Below are 17,099 nucleotides of genomic sequence, written 5' to 3'. Positions count from 1 at the left end.
AATAACTACATTTTGGGTACAAATAAAGTTGATTAGTCCTTATATTTTCTGTTAAGTTTAAATGTATTTGTTATTTGACTCTTTATTTGCATATTTGAATGAAACTTTAACGCAAAGTTGTCTGCTCCTTTGTTTACTTCCGGTTGCTGTCGGTAATTTCCGGTCTCGTGAGCTAACTCTCGCTAGCTTGTCACTGACGGTGGTTGTCAGCGCATCAGCGAGTCTCCAGCCCGGACGCGGCTCCTTCGTGCGTCCACAGAGGCTCCGTCTGTCTCCTACTGACTTGTATCTCTACACTGATACCAGCTTTTCCAGCGGCACTTTTTTCTCCACCAAAAACTCCTTCACCGCGTTATATATGTCAACTCCCCTCGTAGTTGTCTTTAGGGGCAGTAGTGTGAGAAGTTCTTCTCTTGTGGAGAAAGAAACTCTCGTCGTGAAAATGATGTGTCTTCTTTCTTTTTTCTGCCATCTTTTTATGGGTCAGTCGTCTCCTCGTTCTGGCTGCGCCCGCTCGGCTGTTTGGTCGTAGCGATCTGCGTAGACGCTCCGTTTTGGTCATGCGCATCATACTGACCTTTGAACTATACTAGGTCATAGTTCATTTATATTAAACATTTTTTTTTAAATATATTGATATTTCCAGTTTATGTGTAAGTGTGATTTAAACAAGAATCGCAAACAAAATAAATGAGATGCAGCTCATTGGTAAGTGGTGCTATTTTTAGAACAGGCCGGTGGGCGACTCAGGTGGTTCTGACGGGCGACCGGGTGCCCGCGGGCAACGTGTTGGTGACCCCTGAGATGCACATATGTGTGATTGTCTATTTATATACATATAAGCCTCCCTTCCTCGCCCTCTTTGGCGGTGCATATATATATATATATATATATATATATATATACTGTTTATATGTGTATATATACTGTATGTGTATATATATATGTATATACTGTGTGTATATGTGTGTGTATATATGTATATGTGTGTATATATACACATCTTTCAGAAACTATTGTTATAGGTGTCGATTATTCGAATCAGTGAGTGTTAGAATATTTAATGTGGAACAAATGTGTTTTATCGGTCATTTCCGGTTTACCTGCGCGCACCTGGTCTTAATCAACACTGACGAGGCCTCCGCGGGTTTTTACGTGTCCGATCGTCAGACGGACGTGAAGATTCTGGTTCTGGAGACTCAACGTGAAGGGGCAGTTAAAGTGTATTGCCTTGCAGAGGAAAAACTTTCGATACTTAATTACACGCTCAGACCGGATGGAGGCACCGTCGGCTGATGCGAGTGAAGCTCCGCGATTAAACCACGAACATTTGCAGCCTGATGAACTGGAGATTAACGCTCCTCCAGTCAAAACAACCCAGCAGGTAATGGGTTGATGCCTGCACGGCTCTTTATAAGAACATAATGGAGGCTTTTATTGGGTCTTGGATTTGCAGAATGAGGGTCCAGGTGGAGCTGAGGAGCAGACCATGAGAGTCTACCTCAGAATCAGGCCTTTCTCCAGAGAGGAGCTGGCTGACAATCAGGATCAGGTACGGCAATGCTGGGTCTGAAGGTCAGCTGTGTGATGGCTCTTGCTGGGCATCCTTTATAGTCCAGCACCGGTATATAAAGCAGGGCCACAAGGGTAAAATTTGGCTCTTTTTTAGGATTGTGTGGTGATTGAAACCAACCAGATGGTGACCCTGAATGCACCAAAGGGCTCTGCCACCATGAAGAGCAGTGAGAAGGGCGTCTGCGTGTCTCTCCACAAGTTCTCCTTCTCTCAGGTGAGTAACGTCTGCTTTCAATTGCTCATTGGACTCGATTCCAGTCAGGCACGTGAGCCTCTTCTTTAACTTTAGATCTTCGGACCAGAGACGACTCAGTCTGAGCTGTTTGAACACACCGTTAAAAGTCAAATGTGTGGTTTCTTGGATGGGAAGAACGCTTTAATATTCAGCTACGGCGTCACCAATGCTGGCAAAACTCACACGATCCAAGGTGAAGATCAAAACGTCCCTTTCGCCGCTCTCTCGCTCCGCGTTGTTTTAAAGCTCTGCGTTGTTTTAAGGGACGCCGAGGGAACCGGGCATCCTCCCACGAGTGCTGGATGGCACCTTTCGTGCCATTGAAGGCCACCAGTACCAGGGGATGGACCTGAAACCCTACCTCCGCAACGACGCTCAGTATCTGGCTCCTGACCAAGTCAGGCAGGAGCGAAGTGCTAAAGCTGCCATTTTTGCTGCAGTCAAAGAAGTAAGACAGAAACCTGAATTCAGAATGATTTCATCTCAGTCAAGCGGTGATGCGTTCACTGTCGTCTAGGAATGCGATCATCCCAGGCCCAGCGGGGGTTCAGAGTCCTCGTCAAGCTCCTCTTCCTCCCTCTCATCCTCCATTCTGCCCACCGATCAGTCTGGTAAGACTCTAATTCTGCCTTCTTTCTCCCAAACGGCCCCAAACTTTGCTAAATTCTGCTCCAGTGATGGCGAACAGCCCGACAGAAGCGGGCAGCAGCCAGTTTGCCATGTGGGTGGCCTTCTTTGAAATCTACAACGAGAGTGTGTACGATCTTCTTCAGCCTTCGCTCTGCTCCAAGTCCAAGAAACGTGCGTCCCTGCGCGTGTGTGACGACGGTGCCGGGAACGCTTACGTTAAAGGTGTGTCGGGATGGGAGGGGGCGCCAGCGGGGACCTGGCTGCTCACACGCTGCTGCATCTCCGTAGATCTGAGGTGGATCAACATCCACACCCTGGGAGAAGCTTTAAAACTGCTCCAGTTTGGAAACAAAAACAGAAGCGCCGCGGCTACAAAGATGAACCAGTCGTCCAGCAGAAGGCAAGTTTGTTTTCGCAGGTTTTCCCTTTTTCCCGTGTCGCTCTGACGCCAGTTCTCCGTCCAGCCACAGCATATTTACCATGAAGCTGCTGAAGATCGACGACGCTGAAGTGAAATGGCTCTCAGAGTAAGTGTCCTGGGCAGAAATGGCGCCATCCACGGCGCCGTCTGATCTGACCGGACCCTGAAACTTCCCCCTCCTGAAGGTTTTCTCTGTGCGACCTCGCCGGCTCCGAACGATGCAACAAAACCAAGACGTTTGGAGAGAGGCTGAAGGAGGCCGGCAACATCAACAACTCTCTGCTCATTCTGGGAAAATGCATCACCGCCCTTCGCAACAACCAGACCGACCGGTCGGTAGAGCCCGTTAAAGCTTAACCTTTGCACTCTGGCGCCACTGTAACCGTTGTCGGTGGTCCGAATCCTCCTCCGCCAGGATGAAGAGCTCCTGCATCCCCTTCAGAGAGAGCAAGCTGACCAAGCTCTTCCAGGCTTTTTTCTGCGGCAGGGGGCAAGCGTCCATGATCGTCAACATTAACCAGTGCGCGGCCACCTACGACGAGACCCTCCACGTTATGAAGTTCTCTGCTGTCGCGAAACAGGTTGGCCGAGTTCCTTGTGATGGAGGCGACGTAGAATCGTGGAGGGCGACATGGGCTAACGCCAGGGCCCGTCTGCAGGTGGTGCAGGTGATTCCAGAAAAGCCCCTGGAGTCTCTGGCTCCGTGTTTAGTTGGCCCTGATGGCAGAGCCCTGGTGAGGAACGGTCTGGTTGATGGCCAGGCCCTGGAGGACAGTTTCCCTGAGGAGGAGGAGGAGGATGAGGCTGAGATGTCTTTACTGCCGCAGAATGTGAGTCTGCTGCCGTCTGTTTGTGTTCAGGCCTTCGCTCCTGTAAGTGTCCCCTCTCGCAGGAACTGGTGAGCATGATCGAAAGCCTGAGAAACAAACTTCTGGCCGAGCGGAGAAGAAACCTGGTTCAAGAAATGGAGATCCGGAAAGAAATGGGCGACGCGATGCTCCAGCAGCTGATGGAGTCTGAAGAGCAGCGCAGGTCATTCTTCCGCACGTCCGATGTCGACGTCTGCGGTCCGTCTCCAGCGATACGTTTCTCATGGAGTTGAAATGTTTAGTCGACAGATCGAAGAGCTGAAGGAGAGCTACCAGGAGAAGCTGGAGAACACCTTTGAGATGTACAAAAACGCTATCAAAGAGCACGCCTACCAGAGCGCGATGAGCAATTTGGAGGATGACTACGTCCCTTTTGACGAGTTTCTTGCTGAACAGCAGAAAGTTGAGGTATGTCATGTTCAGCTTCTCCTCCCGGTCCAGACTGATGCGGTGCTGGCTCCCTCTACTGGCCACCGGAGTAACTACACCGATCCAGCTGTTCTGGCTGTGACCTCTAAAACAAAAGGACTTCAGATTCTGCTTGTTTTGGACCTCTTGGTCATTGAAATCCCTTTTAAATGAAGAGGTTTACCAGGTAACATCACGTCTGTTTTGCAGGCTCTCAAACGTAAAGTATCAGAGTTGGAGTGTGCAGGTGTCAGGGCCGTGAGCACACCCCCGACGATGGAGCAGTCCTGCCAGACGCAACCATCCAAAGCGCCTCCAGCAGAAGGTTAGCAAAGCCTCCGAAACATCACTTCTAGGTTCATCAGATCATGTTTTTCTGTGTCTATCTTGAGTCATTAACTAAAGGAGGTTCCAACCTTTGTTCCTCAGCTGATGATCGTTACAGACGTCTTTACGAAGAAAAATGTGCCGTTGAGAGGATGTGTGAGGACAAGCAGGAGGTAAGCAGGGCAAACCACCGTCGTTCATCCTCTGAGCAGGGTCTCCTGACATGGAATGTTTGGCTCAGTTGATCGTGTCCTTGGAGAGAAGGTTGATGGAGCTCAGTGGAACTCTTGAGAAGGTCAGAGATGGTTTCCTGGACAAATCTGCTGAGCTGGAGCTCCTGCAGCAGAAGGCCACTGAGCAGGTGAGGGAAGTGTCGGGCACGCCGGAGGAAGTGCTCACTAACGTGTATTATATATATTTTTCTGATGGTTCAGGCAAAATCCCTGGAGGCCGTCCTGCAGCAGAACATCACAAAGGACAGAGAGATCGCTTCACTGAAGGCAGAACTGGCCAAGGTCTCCCAGAAATCCCCACTGGAGCCCAAACCCAAGCGAGGCCTTCTGGCCAACATCAAAGAGGCAGTGACTTCTCCACGGAAGGGCGCGACTGGACGCACGCTCAGGAAAACAGTGATGTCTTTGACTTCTGCAGACTCTGCGCATCACCACCAGAAAGACCCCCTGTGGTGAAGGATCCAAGACCTGGGATCGCTTTCAGATGAGGATCCACAAGCGTCTGATTGATCTGCACAGTCCTTCCGAGATCGTCAAGCAGATCACCTCCATCAGCATCGAGCCTGGTGTCGAGGTGGAAGTCACCATCGCAGATGCATAAACGCTGCAGATGAATGAATAAAGATGAATGAAAACTGGCGCCTCTGTTGTGAATAAAGTCGGAGTGGATGAGATGAATAAAGAGATCAATCTGTTATATTAGCAGATCTGTGAATATTAGCAGGTCCAAATCCAACACTTCATTTCATCAAGATCGGCTCTTCAAACTTGATTTTTTTTTTTTACCAACGATTGCTTCGACCATCTCCCACTGACCAGCTGGTCCAGATTCTTTAGCATCAAGCTGCGACTTTATTTGCTGGTATCAGGTCTGATATTTGTTTGGAAAATTTTTAAAATATTTCCTTAATGGGACATTGGTGCTACTGAAACAAATAAGTACTGAGCTGACTGTTCAGGTACCCCTAAAGTTTAGAGTTTGGAGATAGTTGCCTTTTTCGGATTGTCTCACCCCGAATTTCAGATGGGAAGAATTTTTTTCTTTTTCCTTTGGAAGACAAAATGTTGAACATGATCATTTTTGAAGAGATGAAAATACGACACTAGAGGTCAGAAGGTTGGGCGGAAGTTTTCTGGTCTTGTGGAAGGATGAAACCTTTGAACTCTGACAGCTCAAAGCTGAAGAATGAGATGATCCTCCCCAAAGGGATGGCGAGGTCCAGACAATAAACCTGAGTGTTTTTGTGGCTGCAGAAATATGCTGCTTTTACAAGTCTTTCAAAATCTGTGACGCATCAAAAATCTTATTTATTTAACTACGTTTATTTAACAAATTAAGTTGCATAGTCAGTTTTAATTTAAATGCAAAAACATTTAAGGCATTAAAATAGCAAAACAACTTTTAATCTTGAACCCTCCCAGAACGCTTTTATAGTAGTGGAATATAAATCAACAGCCATAAAGTTGTTGATCAACAGGAGTGTTCGGAACGGTGGGATCAGGACCCGAAAGCAGCAACACGCAGTGGACAATGGTGTCCGAAAAGCGTCTTTATTTTAAAGTGAACAAGAACAGTTCGGTCCGCGTTCACAGAGGCGGAGAGACCTCGAGAGAGTCCAAAACAAGTCCGCGAGGAAAACTCTCAGAAATAGTCAAGCCACAGAAGTCAGGGTTTGGCGATGAGGACGAAAACACTCCGCCGCTGGCAGACGGGAGTTCTGTCCTTAAATCTAACGGGAGATTGAAGAGAGACCGCAGGTGCGTGTGTCTGCGGGGCCACTGTGGCTGATGAGCGGCTCCTCTACGCCCCCTGCAGGTAGACACCAGCAACAACGGTCCCAGAAACTGGGAACCCAACAAACCAGTTTTTAAAAGTATTCCTTTCAGACTAAGCAGGAAGACTGAAGACCGACAAGGTGAGTGGAAACGAAGAGCATTATTGAAAAGAATTGACAGTTGTGTTTGGAGATAAAATCAAGATTTGATCCAACTAGACTTCGGATTTAGTTTTAGCACAAAACATCTTTATACATTATAAATGAATAGTTCTTATTTAACTTTCTTATAGTCTGGCTATAGTTATAGTTGAATAGTCTTTCTAGGTGAAGTTTATTTTATTTTTCTGCTCTTTGCTACTGATCCTAAAAGAACTTTAAACCCTCCCAGAATGCTTTAATGGTAGTAATATATACGCCATAAAGCTGTTGATTAGGTTTTAAAAGTGAAACTATTCTGTTCAGACGAAGCAGGAAGAGCGACATTTTTGTGACAGGTGAAAAGCTCTTAGAGTGATTAGAGTTGTTCAACAGTCCAGGTTAGAGTTGGATATTTTGGTATTACCTGTCAAACAACATCTCATCGTGGGCAAGTTAACATCTCTCAGTCGGGCCAATTTAAGACAATAATCTTTCAAAATAACTAAATAAATAAATCCACACAGGATCACAGGACACCAACAGGATTTTGGGTTCATGCTGCACGTTTTCTCACAGTGGTTTATTGTTCTATGTTGTGGAACCACTGTGAAAGAAATGCAGGAGTGGGTGTCATTTCTTTCATCTATTTTAAATAGAGCAGTGATCTTTGAGGACTTGGATCATAGAAATAATTGAAGAGGGGAACAAATGAGGGAAGTTAAAAAGTCCTGACTAGTATGTTTATGTAGCACCAAATCATTTAGTGGCTGAGCTGAAGACAGTCCTTTCACCATGTTGGCCTGTGGAAAACCAGTGTTGTCGGGCCGATGCACCAGCGTCCCCGTCGTTGCCGGACCACCGTTGGGCACCAGTTGGGTTTTGGGATCAAAGTGGGGGCGTTTCCTGTATCCGGTTCTCCTCACGGATCCATGACCACAACATGTTGCTGCAAGTGCAGAGACGTTTGCTCTGGAAAGAACTTTAGAGCACATTCAGTGCTGCAGGATGAGGGGCTGGAAAAGGTGCCAGTTCTTTTCTCACTGCAGGGAACAGTTAAAAAAAGCAGCTTAAACTCTGAAAACATGAAAATTATACAGAGACATCATTGATTTTTTGATTCAGTTGTTATCCAGAATGGATTAGAAATGTTCCTGTTTGATAAAAATGCAGTGAATTGGGATTATTTAACTACAACCTCTCCAGATTATTTACCTTCATCACAGTCTCATCACTATTTCTGATGTTTCCTCAGGATGGACGAGGACAGAGCAGAGTCCACAGTGCCCAGCTGTGTGTCCCTGAAGAGTGACCACTCCAAAGGAGGGGAAATAAACTTCAGAAGTTCAGACCAAATGTAAGAAAACTAAAGCGTGATGATGTGTTTGTGTGCCAGCTGTTAGTCACATTAACAGCAGCAGGTTGTGAGTTTATTATTGGAGATGTTTAACACTTAAACCTCAGACAGTCATATAGTTACAGACTTAATGTGAATATTGTTGATTAGAAACAAGAATCATGTTTAAACTGAAAGATGAATGCTTTAATGGTAGTAATATATACGCCATAAAGCTGTTGATTAGGTTTTAAAAGTGAAAGTATTCTCTTCAGACAAAGCAGGAAGAGCAACATTGTTGTGACAGGTGAAAAGCTCTTAGAGTTATTAGAGTTGTTCAACAGTCTAGGTCACAGCTGGATATTTTGGTATTACCTGTCAAACAACATCTAATCGTGGGCAAGTTAGCATCTCTCAGCCGGACCAATTTAAGACAAAAAACTTTCAAAATAACTAAATAAATAAATCCACACAGGATCACAGGACACCAACAGGATTTTGGGTCCATGTTGCACGTTTTCTCACAGTGGTTTATTGTTCTATGTTGTGGAACCACTGTGAAAGAAATGCAGGAGTGGGTGTCATTTCTTTCATCTATTTTAAATAGAGCAGTGATCTTTGAGAACTTGGATCATAGAAATAATTGAAGAGGGGAACAAATGAGGGAAGTTAAAAAGCCCTGACTAGTATGTTTATGTAGCACCAAATCATTTATTGGCTGAGCTGAAGACAGTCCTTTCACCATGTTGGCCTGTGGAAAACCAGTGTTGTCGGCCCGATGGACCAGCGTCCCCGTCGTTGCCGGACCACCGTTGGCCACCAGTTGGGTTTTTGGGATCAGAGTGGGGGCGTTTCCTGTATCCGGTTCTCCTCACGGATCCATGACTACAACATGTTGCTGCAAGTGCAGAGACGTTTGCTCTGGAAAGAACTTTAGAGCACATTCAGTGCTGCAGGATGAGGGGCTGGAAAAGGTGCCAGTTCTTTTCTCACTGCAGGGAACAGTTAGAAAAAGCAGCTTAAACTCTAAAAACATGAAAATCATACAGATACATCATTGATTTATTGATTCAGTTGTTATTCAGAATGTATTAGAAATGTTCCTGTTTGATAAAAATGCAGTGAATTGGGATTATTGAACTACAACCTCTACAGATTATTTACCTTCATCACAGTCTCATCACTATTTCTGATGTTTCCTCAGGATGGACGAGGACAGAGCAGAGTCCACAGTGCCCAGCTGGGTGTCCCTGAAGAGTGACCACTCCAAAGGAGGGGAAATAAACTTCAGAAGTTCAGACCAAATGTAAGAAAACTAAAGCGTGATGATGTGTTTGTGTGCCAGCTGTTAGTCACATTAACAGCAGCAGGTTGTGAGTTTATTATTGGAGATGTTTAACACTTAAACCTCAGACAGTCATATAGTTACATACTTAATGTGCATATTGTTGATTAGAAACAAGAATCATGTTTAAACTGAAAGATGAATTCAGACATAAATGCTGGAACAATATTGAGTCTTGATCAGGTTCTTTCATCCTATAAATCAAAGGACTAATAGAGATGTGTTTCATAGTGAGAGGGGGGAGCACATCCTATCAAACTGGGACCAGTCAGCTCCACCAGGAGAGTCCTCTTGTTCACAATCTAGAAGCAGATCTGGAGATGCTGAAATGAAGCCCAAACAAAGTAAAACTGTTCAATATGAGATTTAATTTGTGATGTCATGAATTTGTAGTTGTGTTGATGATTTATTATAGATGGAAATCATTGGTTTACTTATGTTCAGGAAGTGATCTGCAGGAGGTGATAGAAGGTCATAAGATGAGTCTGAAGAGAAGATGTGAACACGTGACTGAAGGAACTAATGAAGCAGGAAGTGGAACACTGCTGAACAAGATCTACACTGAGCTCTACATCACTGAGGGACAAAGTGAGGAGGTGGACACACAACATGAGGTGAGACAGCTTGAGAGAACCTCCAAGAAGAACCTCCAGGACACTCCAATCAAGTGCCAGGACATCTTCAAAGTCTTATCTGAGCAACAGAGACACATCAGAGTGGTTCTGACCAACGGTGTCGCCGGCGTTGGAAAAACCTTCTCAGTGCAGAAGTTCAGTCTGGACTGGGCAGAAGGTTTGGAGAACCAAGACATCAGTCTGGTGCTTCCGCTCTCATGGAGGGAGCTGAACTTGATCAGAGATGAGCAGCACAGTCTTCTCTCACTGCTTCATGTTTTCCATCCAACATTACAGAAGATCAGAGCAGAAGATCTGACTGTCTGGAAACTTCTGTTCATCTTTGATGGCCTGGATGAAAGCAGATTTTCACTGGATTTCAACAAGCATCAGGTCATCTCTGATGTCACACAAGTATCGTCCGTTGGCGTGCTCCTGGTGAACCTCATCCAGGGGAACCTGCTTCCCTCAGCTCTCATCTGGATCACCTCCAGACCTGCAGCAGCCTATCAGATTCCTCCCTCGTGTGTTGACAGGATCACAGAAGTACGAGGCTTCACTGACTCCCAGAAGGAGGAGTACTTCAGGAGGAGGTTCAGTGATGAAGATCTGTCCAAGAGAATCATCTCACACATCAAGGCCTCCAGGAGCCTCCACATCATGTGTCTGATCCCAGTTTTCTGCTGGATCACTGCTATAGTTCTGGAGGACATGATGACCAGAGACCAGAGAGGAGAGCTGCCCAAAACCCTGACTGACCTCTACTCACACTTCCTGAGGGTTCAGATAAAGAGGAAGAAGCAGAAGTATGGAGTAAAGCAGAGACCAGGGAAACTGACTAAGGCCGACAAAGAACTCCTTCTGAAGTTGGGTCGGCTGGCGTTTGAACATCTGGAGAAAGGAAACATCATGTTCTACTCAAAAGACCTGGAGCGATGTGGACTGGACGTCTCCGAGGTGTCGGTGTACTCAGGAGTTTGTACAGAGATCTTCAAGAGAGAGAGTGTGACCTTCCAGAAATCAGTCTACTGCTTTGTTCATCTGAGCATTCAGGAGTTTCTGGCTGCCGTCTACATGTTCCACTGTTACACCAGGAAAGACACAGCGGTTATAAGTCAGTTCCTAAAATATTGGAAACCAAACCGGTTTGCTGGGTTGTTAAATAACGATCTAGTCACATCTCTTGATGACTTCCTCATGAGAGCACTAATGAAATCTCTTGAAAGTAAAAATGGCCACCTGGACTTGTTTGTTCGCTTCCTTCATGGTCTCTCTCTGGAGTCCAATCAGAGGATCTTGGGTGGACTGTTGGATCAGATGGAGAACCACCCAGAAACCATCCAGAAGGTCCTCAACAACCTGAAGGAGGTGAACAGTGATGAAATCTCCCCAGACAGAAGCATCAACATCTTCCACTGTCTGATGGAGATGAAGGATCAGTCAGTCCATCAGGAGATCCAAGAGTTCCTGAAGTCAGGGGAGATATCAGAGAGGAGACTGTCAGAGATCCACTGTTCAGCTCTGGCCTACCTGCTGCAGATGTCAGAGGAGGTTCTGGATGAGCTGAACTTGCAGCAGTACAACACCTCAGAGGAGGGACGACGTCGCCTGATTCCAGCTGTGAGGAACTGCAGGAAGTTCGAGTAAGTTAAGATTTTTGGGGCCGGACATCGGCGTTTAAATCAAGCGAGTGGATCATGTCAGGTAGCAATACCCCCTCCAGTGGTCATTCCTTCAATTCTTTATTTCCATTGCAGCGTCCATAAATTAAAAACAACAACAATTCATCCAGAAATGTTCAACACTGGCTGGATATAAGTTCAAAGGTCAATCCAGATAAACCAACATAAGGCAGGAATAATAGGAGCCACAAGTTAACTAACTATCATGAAATTACTGTCATGTAATTAAATAACTTTTGTTTGTTTGTATACATCGTATCCAAACAACAGAAAAACACATTTTAACTAATGACACGTGACTATTTTGCTTCATTTGTTCAGCGTAAAAACAGCCGGCCTCGTTGGTTTAAATGGGTGTTTTAGGTCTTTGTGGCGGTTACGTTTGGAGCCTTTATGTGACCCACAAAGTTGTTTGAACCTTTCCACACCCGTTAGGTGGCAACTTCATCACTAGCAACAAAAGGTTCAGTGAAAATGATTTGAAGGAAAACAGGCAGATATAACAGAAGCTGAGGGCAATCGATGCAACCAGAGACTCTGATGTCAACGATCGGATCGCTGAATTAAGACTTGACGCACGATCGTACAAATTGTGTGAAATGCAAAATATCCAAAGAGCCGATGGACAGATAAAAAGATGCATGTTTCTTTAAACCATTTGCTGTAATCATTTTAAATATTGAGTAATTATGAGCTGTTCTAAAATAAGACAAATGTTGAGAATAATTCAGTTGCATTTCAGATCTGATGGTCGTTCAAACTGTTGCTCTACGGTGTTGAATTTAGCTTTTCCAGGAAATGAGCTACATTTGTGTTGAGGTCGATTCTCAGATAAGTTGATGAGAAATCCCAAAGTTTGACTCACTATTTTTGTTTCATACACAACAGACTGTCTGGTAGTTTTCTTTCAAAGAGTCATTGGGAAGTTGTGGCCTCAGCAATGACGTCAAACCCTTCTCATCTACGGGAGCTGAGCTTAAGCAGGAACCAAAGCCTGACAGATGCAGTAAAGTTACTGTCTTCTGCAATGATGCATCCAAACTGCAGACTGGAGACGCTCAGGTCAGGAGGCCTCTGTTGGTCTTTTCTAAATTTCTTTACATTTTCTGCTTTTCTCTTCATTTTCATATTTAGAAATGTGTTTTTATTTGCCCCATTTATTGGTTTTCCAGGCTGTCGCGCTGCAGTTTATCAGAGATCAGCTGTGACTCTCTGGCCTCGGCACTGAGTTCCAATCCCTCCCATCTGAGGGTTCTGGAGCTGAGTAAGAACCAGCTGAAGGATCCAGCAGTGAAGCTGCTCTGTTCTGGACTGGAGAGTCTAAACTGTAAGCTGGAGATTCTCAGGTCAGCTTTCTTTTATCTTTGACATAACAACTAAACAATGAAAGGCTTCAAGATAAACTCCATTGACTTTTGCAGAAGAGAAGTGTAGTATGAATTTAAATGAGCCATTGAAAGTCAATTTTATAGAAACTTTTTAACTATATTGTTGCTGTAATATCCCAGTTTATCAGTGGGGGCGAGAGCTCTCCTGACTCCAAGGGCCCTGATTAAATAATGAAATAAAATGAAATAATGATTTTGAGCAAGTGTAATATGACTTTTCCTCCAATAAGAGATAATTTCTTGCCATGATTCCTTATCCAGACTGAGTGACTGCAGTTTATCAGAGATCAGCTGTGACTCTCTGGCCTCGGCGCTGAGGTCCAATCCCTCCCATCTGAGGGTTCTGGACCTGAGTGAGAACAAGCTGCAGGATCCAGGAGTGAAGCTGCTCTGTGGTTTTCTCCAGGATCCTCTCTGTAAGCTGAGGACTCTCAGGTCAGCTTTCTTTTATCTTCGACATAACAACTAAACAATGAAAGGCTTCAAGATAAACTCCATTGACTTTTGGAGAAGAGAAGTTTAGTATGAATTTAAATGAGCCATTGAAAGTCAATTTTATAGATACTTTTTAACTATGTTGTTGCTGTAATATCCCAGTTTATCAGTGGGGGGCCAGAGCTCTCCTGACTCCAAGGGCCCTGATTAAATAATGAAATAAAATGAAATAATGATTTTGAGCAAGTGTAATATGACTTTTCCTCCAATAAGAGATCATTTCTTGCCATGATTCCTTATTCAGACTGAGCAGCTGCAGGTTATCAGAGATCAGCTGTGACTCTCTGGCCTCGGCGCTGAGGTCCAATCCCTCCCATCTGAGGGTTCTGGACCTGAGTTGGAACCAGCTGCAGGATCCAGCAGTGAAGCTGCTCTGTGGTTTTCTCCAGGATCCTCTCTGTGAGCTGGAGACTCTCAGGTCAGTCAGAGATGATCCAGTACTTTCCCAGGTGTAACTAGTTAGACAATAAATGTTTACATGTTTGATCTTTGTTATAAACGTAGTGTTACAGTTCTCAGAAAAAAGACCACACAGGACAGATTTGCAGTATTAAATTGGTTGTGGAAATCTGTCCCATGTGAGGATGGTCATCAATGACTAGAAAGGAAGTATCAGTTGTAGATTTGTCTTGTTTTATTTTAGGCTGGCCACAAAACCGCCCAAACATTCAGACACATCAAAAATGGTTCTTCCTGTCTTTTAAAGATCAGAAGGAAAACTAGAAAACCCAAAAAGAAAGCTGCTGCAGTGTGCCATGCCCCTTCTCTACTGAGAAAACCCATCCCAAAAAAGAGAAAAGCCCAAGTGTGAAGTGAGCACCCTGTTAAACCTTGGGACCGAAAGCCTGCAGTCATTCTCATCTTAGGTGGCTTCATTCCAGCCAGAAGCCCAAACCTGCCTCCCTCTTAAAGGGGCAGCAGGTCAGTCCAACCACAGAAACCTTCATGAAGATCTGAAGCTTTCAGCATCCACAATTGTTGCACCTCACTTCCATTGGAGTCCAAATCAGAAGTCAACAAGTTGATTCTACACCGATTCTACACAATGCAACCATTTTAAAAAGGTTTCCATGCATAAGTTTTCACACATTTTCTATATAAATCTGTTTGTTCATCGCCTCCGTCTTTTGTAATGGTCATTAAAGAAAATGACCTTATTTGAGTTTTTCTCCTCACAAATATGACTTTCTATGAACGATGCAATAAATGCAGCTTGCAATCTAAGACAATATGGAAGTATGTGTATATAATAGTAGTGGAAGTAGCTCATAAAATAATACATCAACCAAAAATCCTAATTTTCTATAATATAATATAAAACAGTAGAGAAGACTCTTTCTGCAGAGACCCTGGTGGCAGGAATGCAGAAGTATCACCTGCTCAACTTGGAAGGTGGAGCAGAAACCACCAGCTGAGAAGGTCCTCAGCGAGAGGAAGTGGTGGAGAACCATGAAACTTGCTAAGCTCCACCTCAGCTCCAGAGACGGGCTGAGCTGGAGCTGTGGCACCAGGTATCGCCCAGAAGAGCCTCCAACAAACAAGCTCTTCTCTTGGGAGGAGAGGGCTTTGAATCTCAGCTCAGTGTGCTTGTCTCTAGTAGGTCGCAGCTGCACCTTTTCCTGAGGTCCTTGTTGATGACCTGAGGGGAATTGATGCTCCTGCAATGTTTTCTGGCAGCATTGAGCTTGCAGTGGGGCAATCAAACACACTGTGGGGGGGCTCTCTTTCCTTCTCTCACCTGGAGAACAAGTGACACCAGCTGCCAATCATTGTTGGAGAAATGTGCAGTCAGGAGAACTATGCGTCCAGACTATAGCCACCCTTCCAGCATCCAGCAGTGTCTAAAACCTTTGATTTGGTTTCACCAGAGAGTGTAGGGATTGCAGGGTCGCTGCAGCATCGCCCACAAGCTATCAGGAGTGGGTCGCTTTGTCCCAGCTCCTGACAAGAGCTGAGTGCTATTGAGAAATGTGGTCTCACAAACATGGAAGGTATTTTGACCCACACACACTTTACATACGGTGTAGATCTTGTCCAACCGCCCTGAAAGAACCCAAAATAGGAACCTACGGCAGATAAGCCGGTGCAGGACGAGAGGTTTGTTGCTTGTAAGCTGTGTTTTGCTCTGGTACATGTTGATTTTTATTTGTCTTCTCTCAAAATAATTGTTATTTTAGACTAAGTGGCTGCAGGTTATCAGAGACCAGCTGTGATTCTGTGGCCTCAGCTCTGAAGTCCAACCTCTCCCATCTGAGGGTTCTGGACCTGAGCTACAACACGTTGCAGGATTCAGGAGTGAAGCGGCTCTGTTCTGGACTGGAGAGTCCAAACTGTAAACTGGAGACGCTCAGGTCAGTCTTCATTTTTCTACCTATATACCAGCTGCTAAGATGGTGAAGTGAGGCTGTTCTCAACACTGCTGTGATGCACCACATTAAAAAAATTCCTTGTAATATCGTGAACTCAGGTCTGACCCAACTAAGAACTAACGTAGGTTTAGTACTGACGCAGATAATATGCAGACCTGCACCGTATAACCATATCCTGCATTTTTCAGCTTGCTTTACTGCAGTTTATCAGAGATCAGCTGTGACTCTCTGGCCTCGGCGCTGAGGTCCAATCCCTCCCATCTCAGAGAACTGGACCTGAGTCAGAACCAGCTGCAGGATTCAGGAGTGAAGCTGCTCTGTGGTTTTCTCCACTTTCCAAACTGCCGACTGGAAACTCTGAGGTAAACACCATTCTCAAAAGTGTGCATGATTCCATCCGGGGGTCCTCACACTTTCTGAGTGTGTGTGTTGTGCCCAGTTCCTTCAGGAGGGAGGGCCACACGGGGACCACTTATTCATGATAAATTGATTTAAGGACAATGAAAAAGCCGACAGATGGTAACCAAAATTAGACAAAACTAGGTGAGGGTGCCTGGTAGACACCAGCCAACGAGGAGGGAGATGGTGAGGGAGACAGGAAGTCATCTAAGACAGGTTGTGCCTTTAAAGATGAGCCACAGGTGAGATGGATCTCCATGATGAGATGGGAGGGAAAGAGGTGGGAGAACCTGGGAAGAGTGAGGGCCAGAACAATATATATTCTCCTTTGGAACAGTGCAAACCTGAGAGGTTGGAATTGTGGTAATTACATATTACTATCATTTTTTAACCTGTAACTAAATTAAATATTTACAGATCATGCCTTTGATTAACCTTTCAGATTAATACTGGTTTCACTTATAACCTTATAAAAGTTTCCCTTCTTTATTTAGATTAAGGAGCTGCAGGTTATCAGAGATCAGCTGTGACTCTCTGGCCTCGGCGCTGAGGTCCAATCCCTCCCATCTCAGAGAACTGGACCTGAGTTGGAACCAGCTGCAGGATTCAGGAGTGAAGCTGCTGTCTGATCTCCTAGAGAATCCACACTATGGGCTGGAGACATTGAGACAGTAGCTGGTTGAAGCCAGTCACCTCCCGCTCATCTGCTGCATCACTCACTGACCACTGGTGAAGAGCATCTGTGGAAACATCTGTCGTCTACTCCCTCCATAGATGAAAAATTCAGTTTTTAAAAAGCGGTGGTGGACTTTCAGGAGATCAGTCGATGGTCGACAAAGCAGAAGTAGCTTCGCCTTGAA

General features: G+C 45.1%; 1 protein-coding gene across 1 annotated transcript; it reads left to right on the top strand.

The window, feature by feature from the left end:
• Positions 1-1,127: 1,127 nt before the first annotated feature.
• On the top strand, positions 1,128-5,306 carry LOC101074099 (kinesin-like protein KIF20A). The gene is made up of 18 exons (XM_029843051.1): positions 1,128-1,384; positions 1,457-1,552; positions 1,670-1,789; positions 1,865-2,003; positions 2,074-2,258; positions 2,328-2,421; positions 2,486-2,662; positions 2,729-2,840; positions 2,905-2,967; positions 3,047-3,193; positions 3,277-3,442; positions 3,521-3,691; positions 3,754-3,893; positions 3,973-4,138; positions 4,349-4,463; positions 4,568-4,638; positions 4,707-4,826; positions 4,900-5,306. The coding sequence occupies exons 1-18, from the start codon at positions 1,277-1,279 to the stop codon at positions 5,152-5,154; spliced, it is 2,445 nt and encodes an 814-aa protein (XP_029698911.1). The 5' UTR covers positions 1,128-1,276; the 3' UTR covers positions 5,155-5,306.
• The last annotated feature ends 11,793 nt before the right edge of the window (positions 5,307-17,099 follow it).

Source organism: Takifugu rubripes, chromosome 10 (genome assembly GCF_901000725.2).
Source record: "Takifugu rubripes chromosome 10, fTakRub1.2, whole genome shotgun sequence".
Lineage (NCBI taxonomy): Eukaryota > Metazoa > Chordata > Actinopteri > Tetraodontiformes > Tetraodontidae > Takifugu > Takifugu rubripes.
Note: the sequence above shows the minus strand (reverse complement) of the source record. Positions and strands in the feature narration are given on the sequence as shown.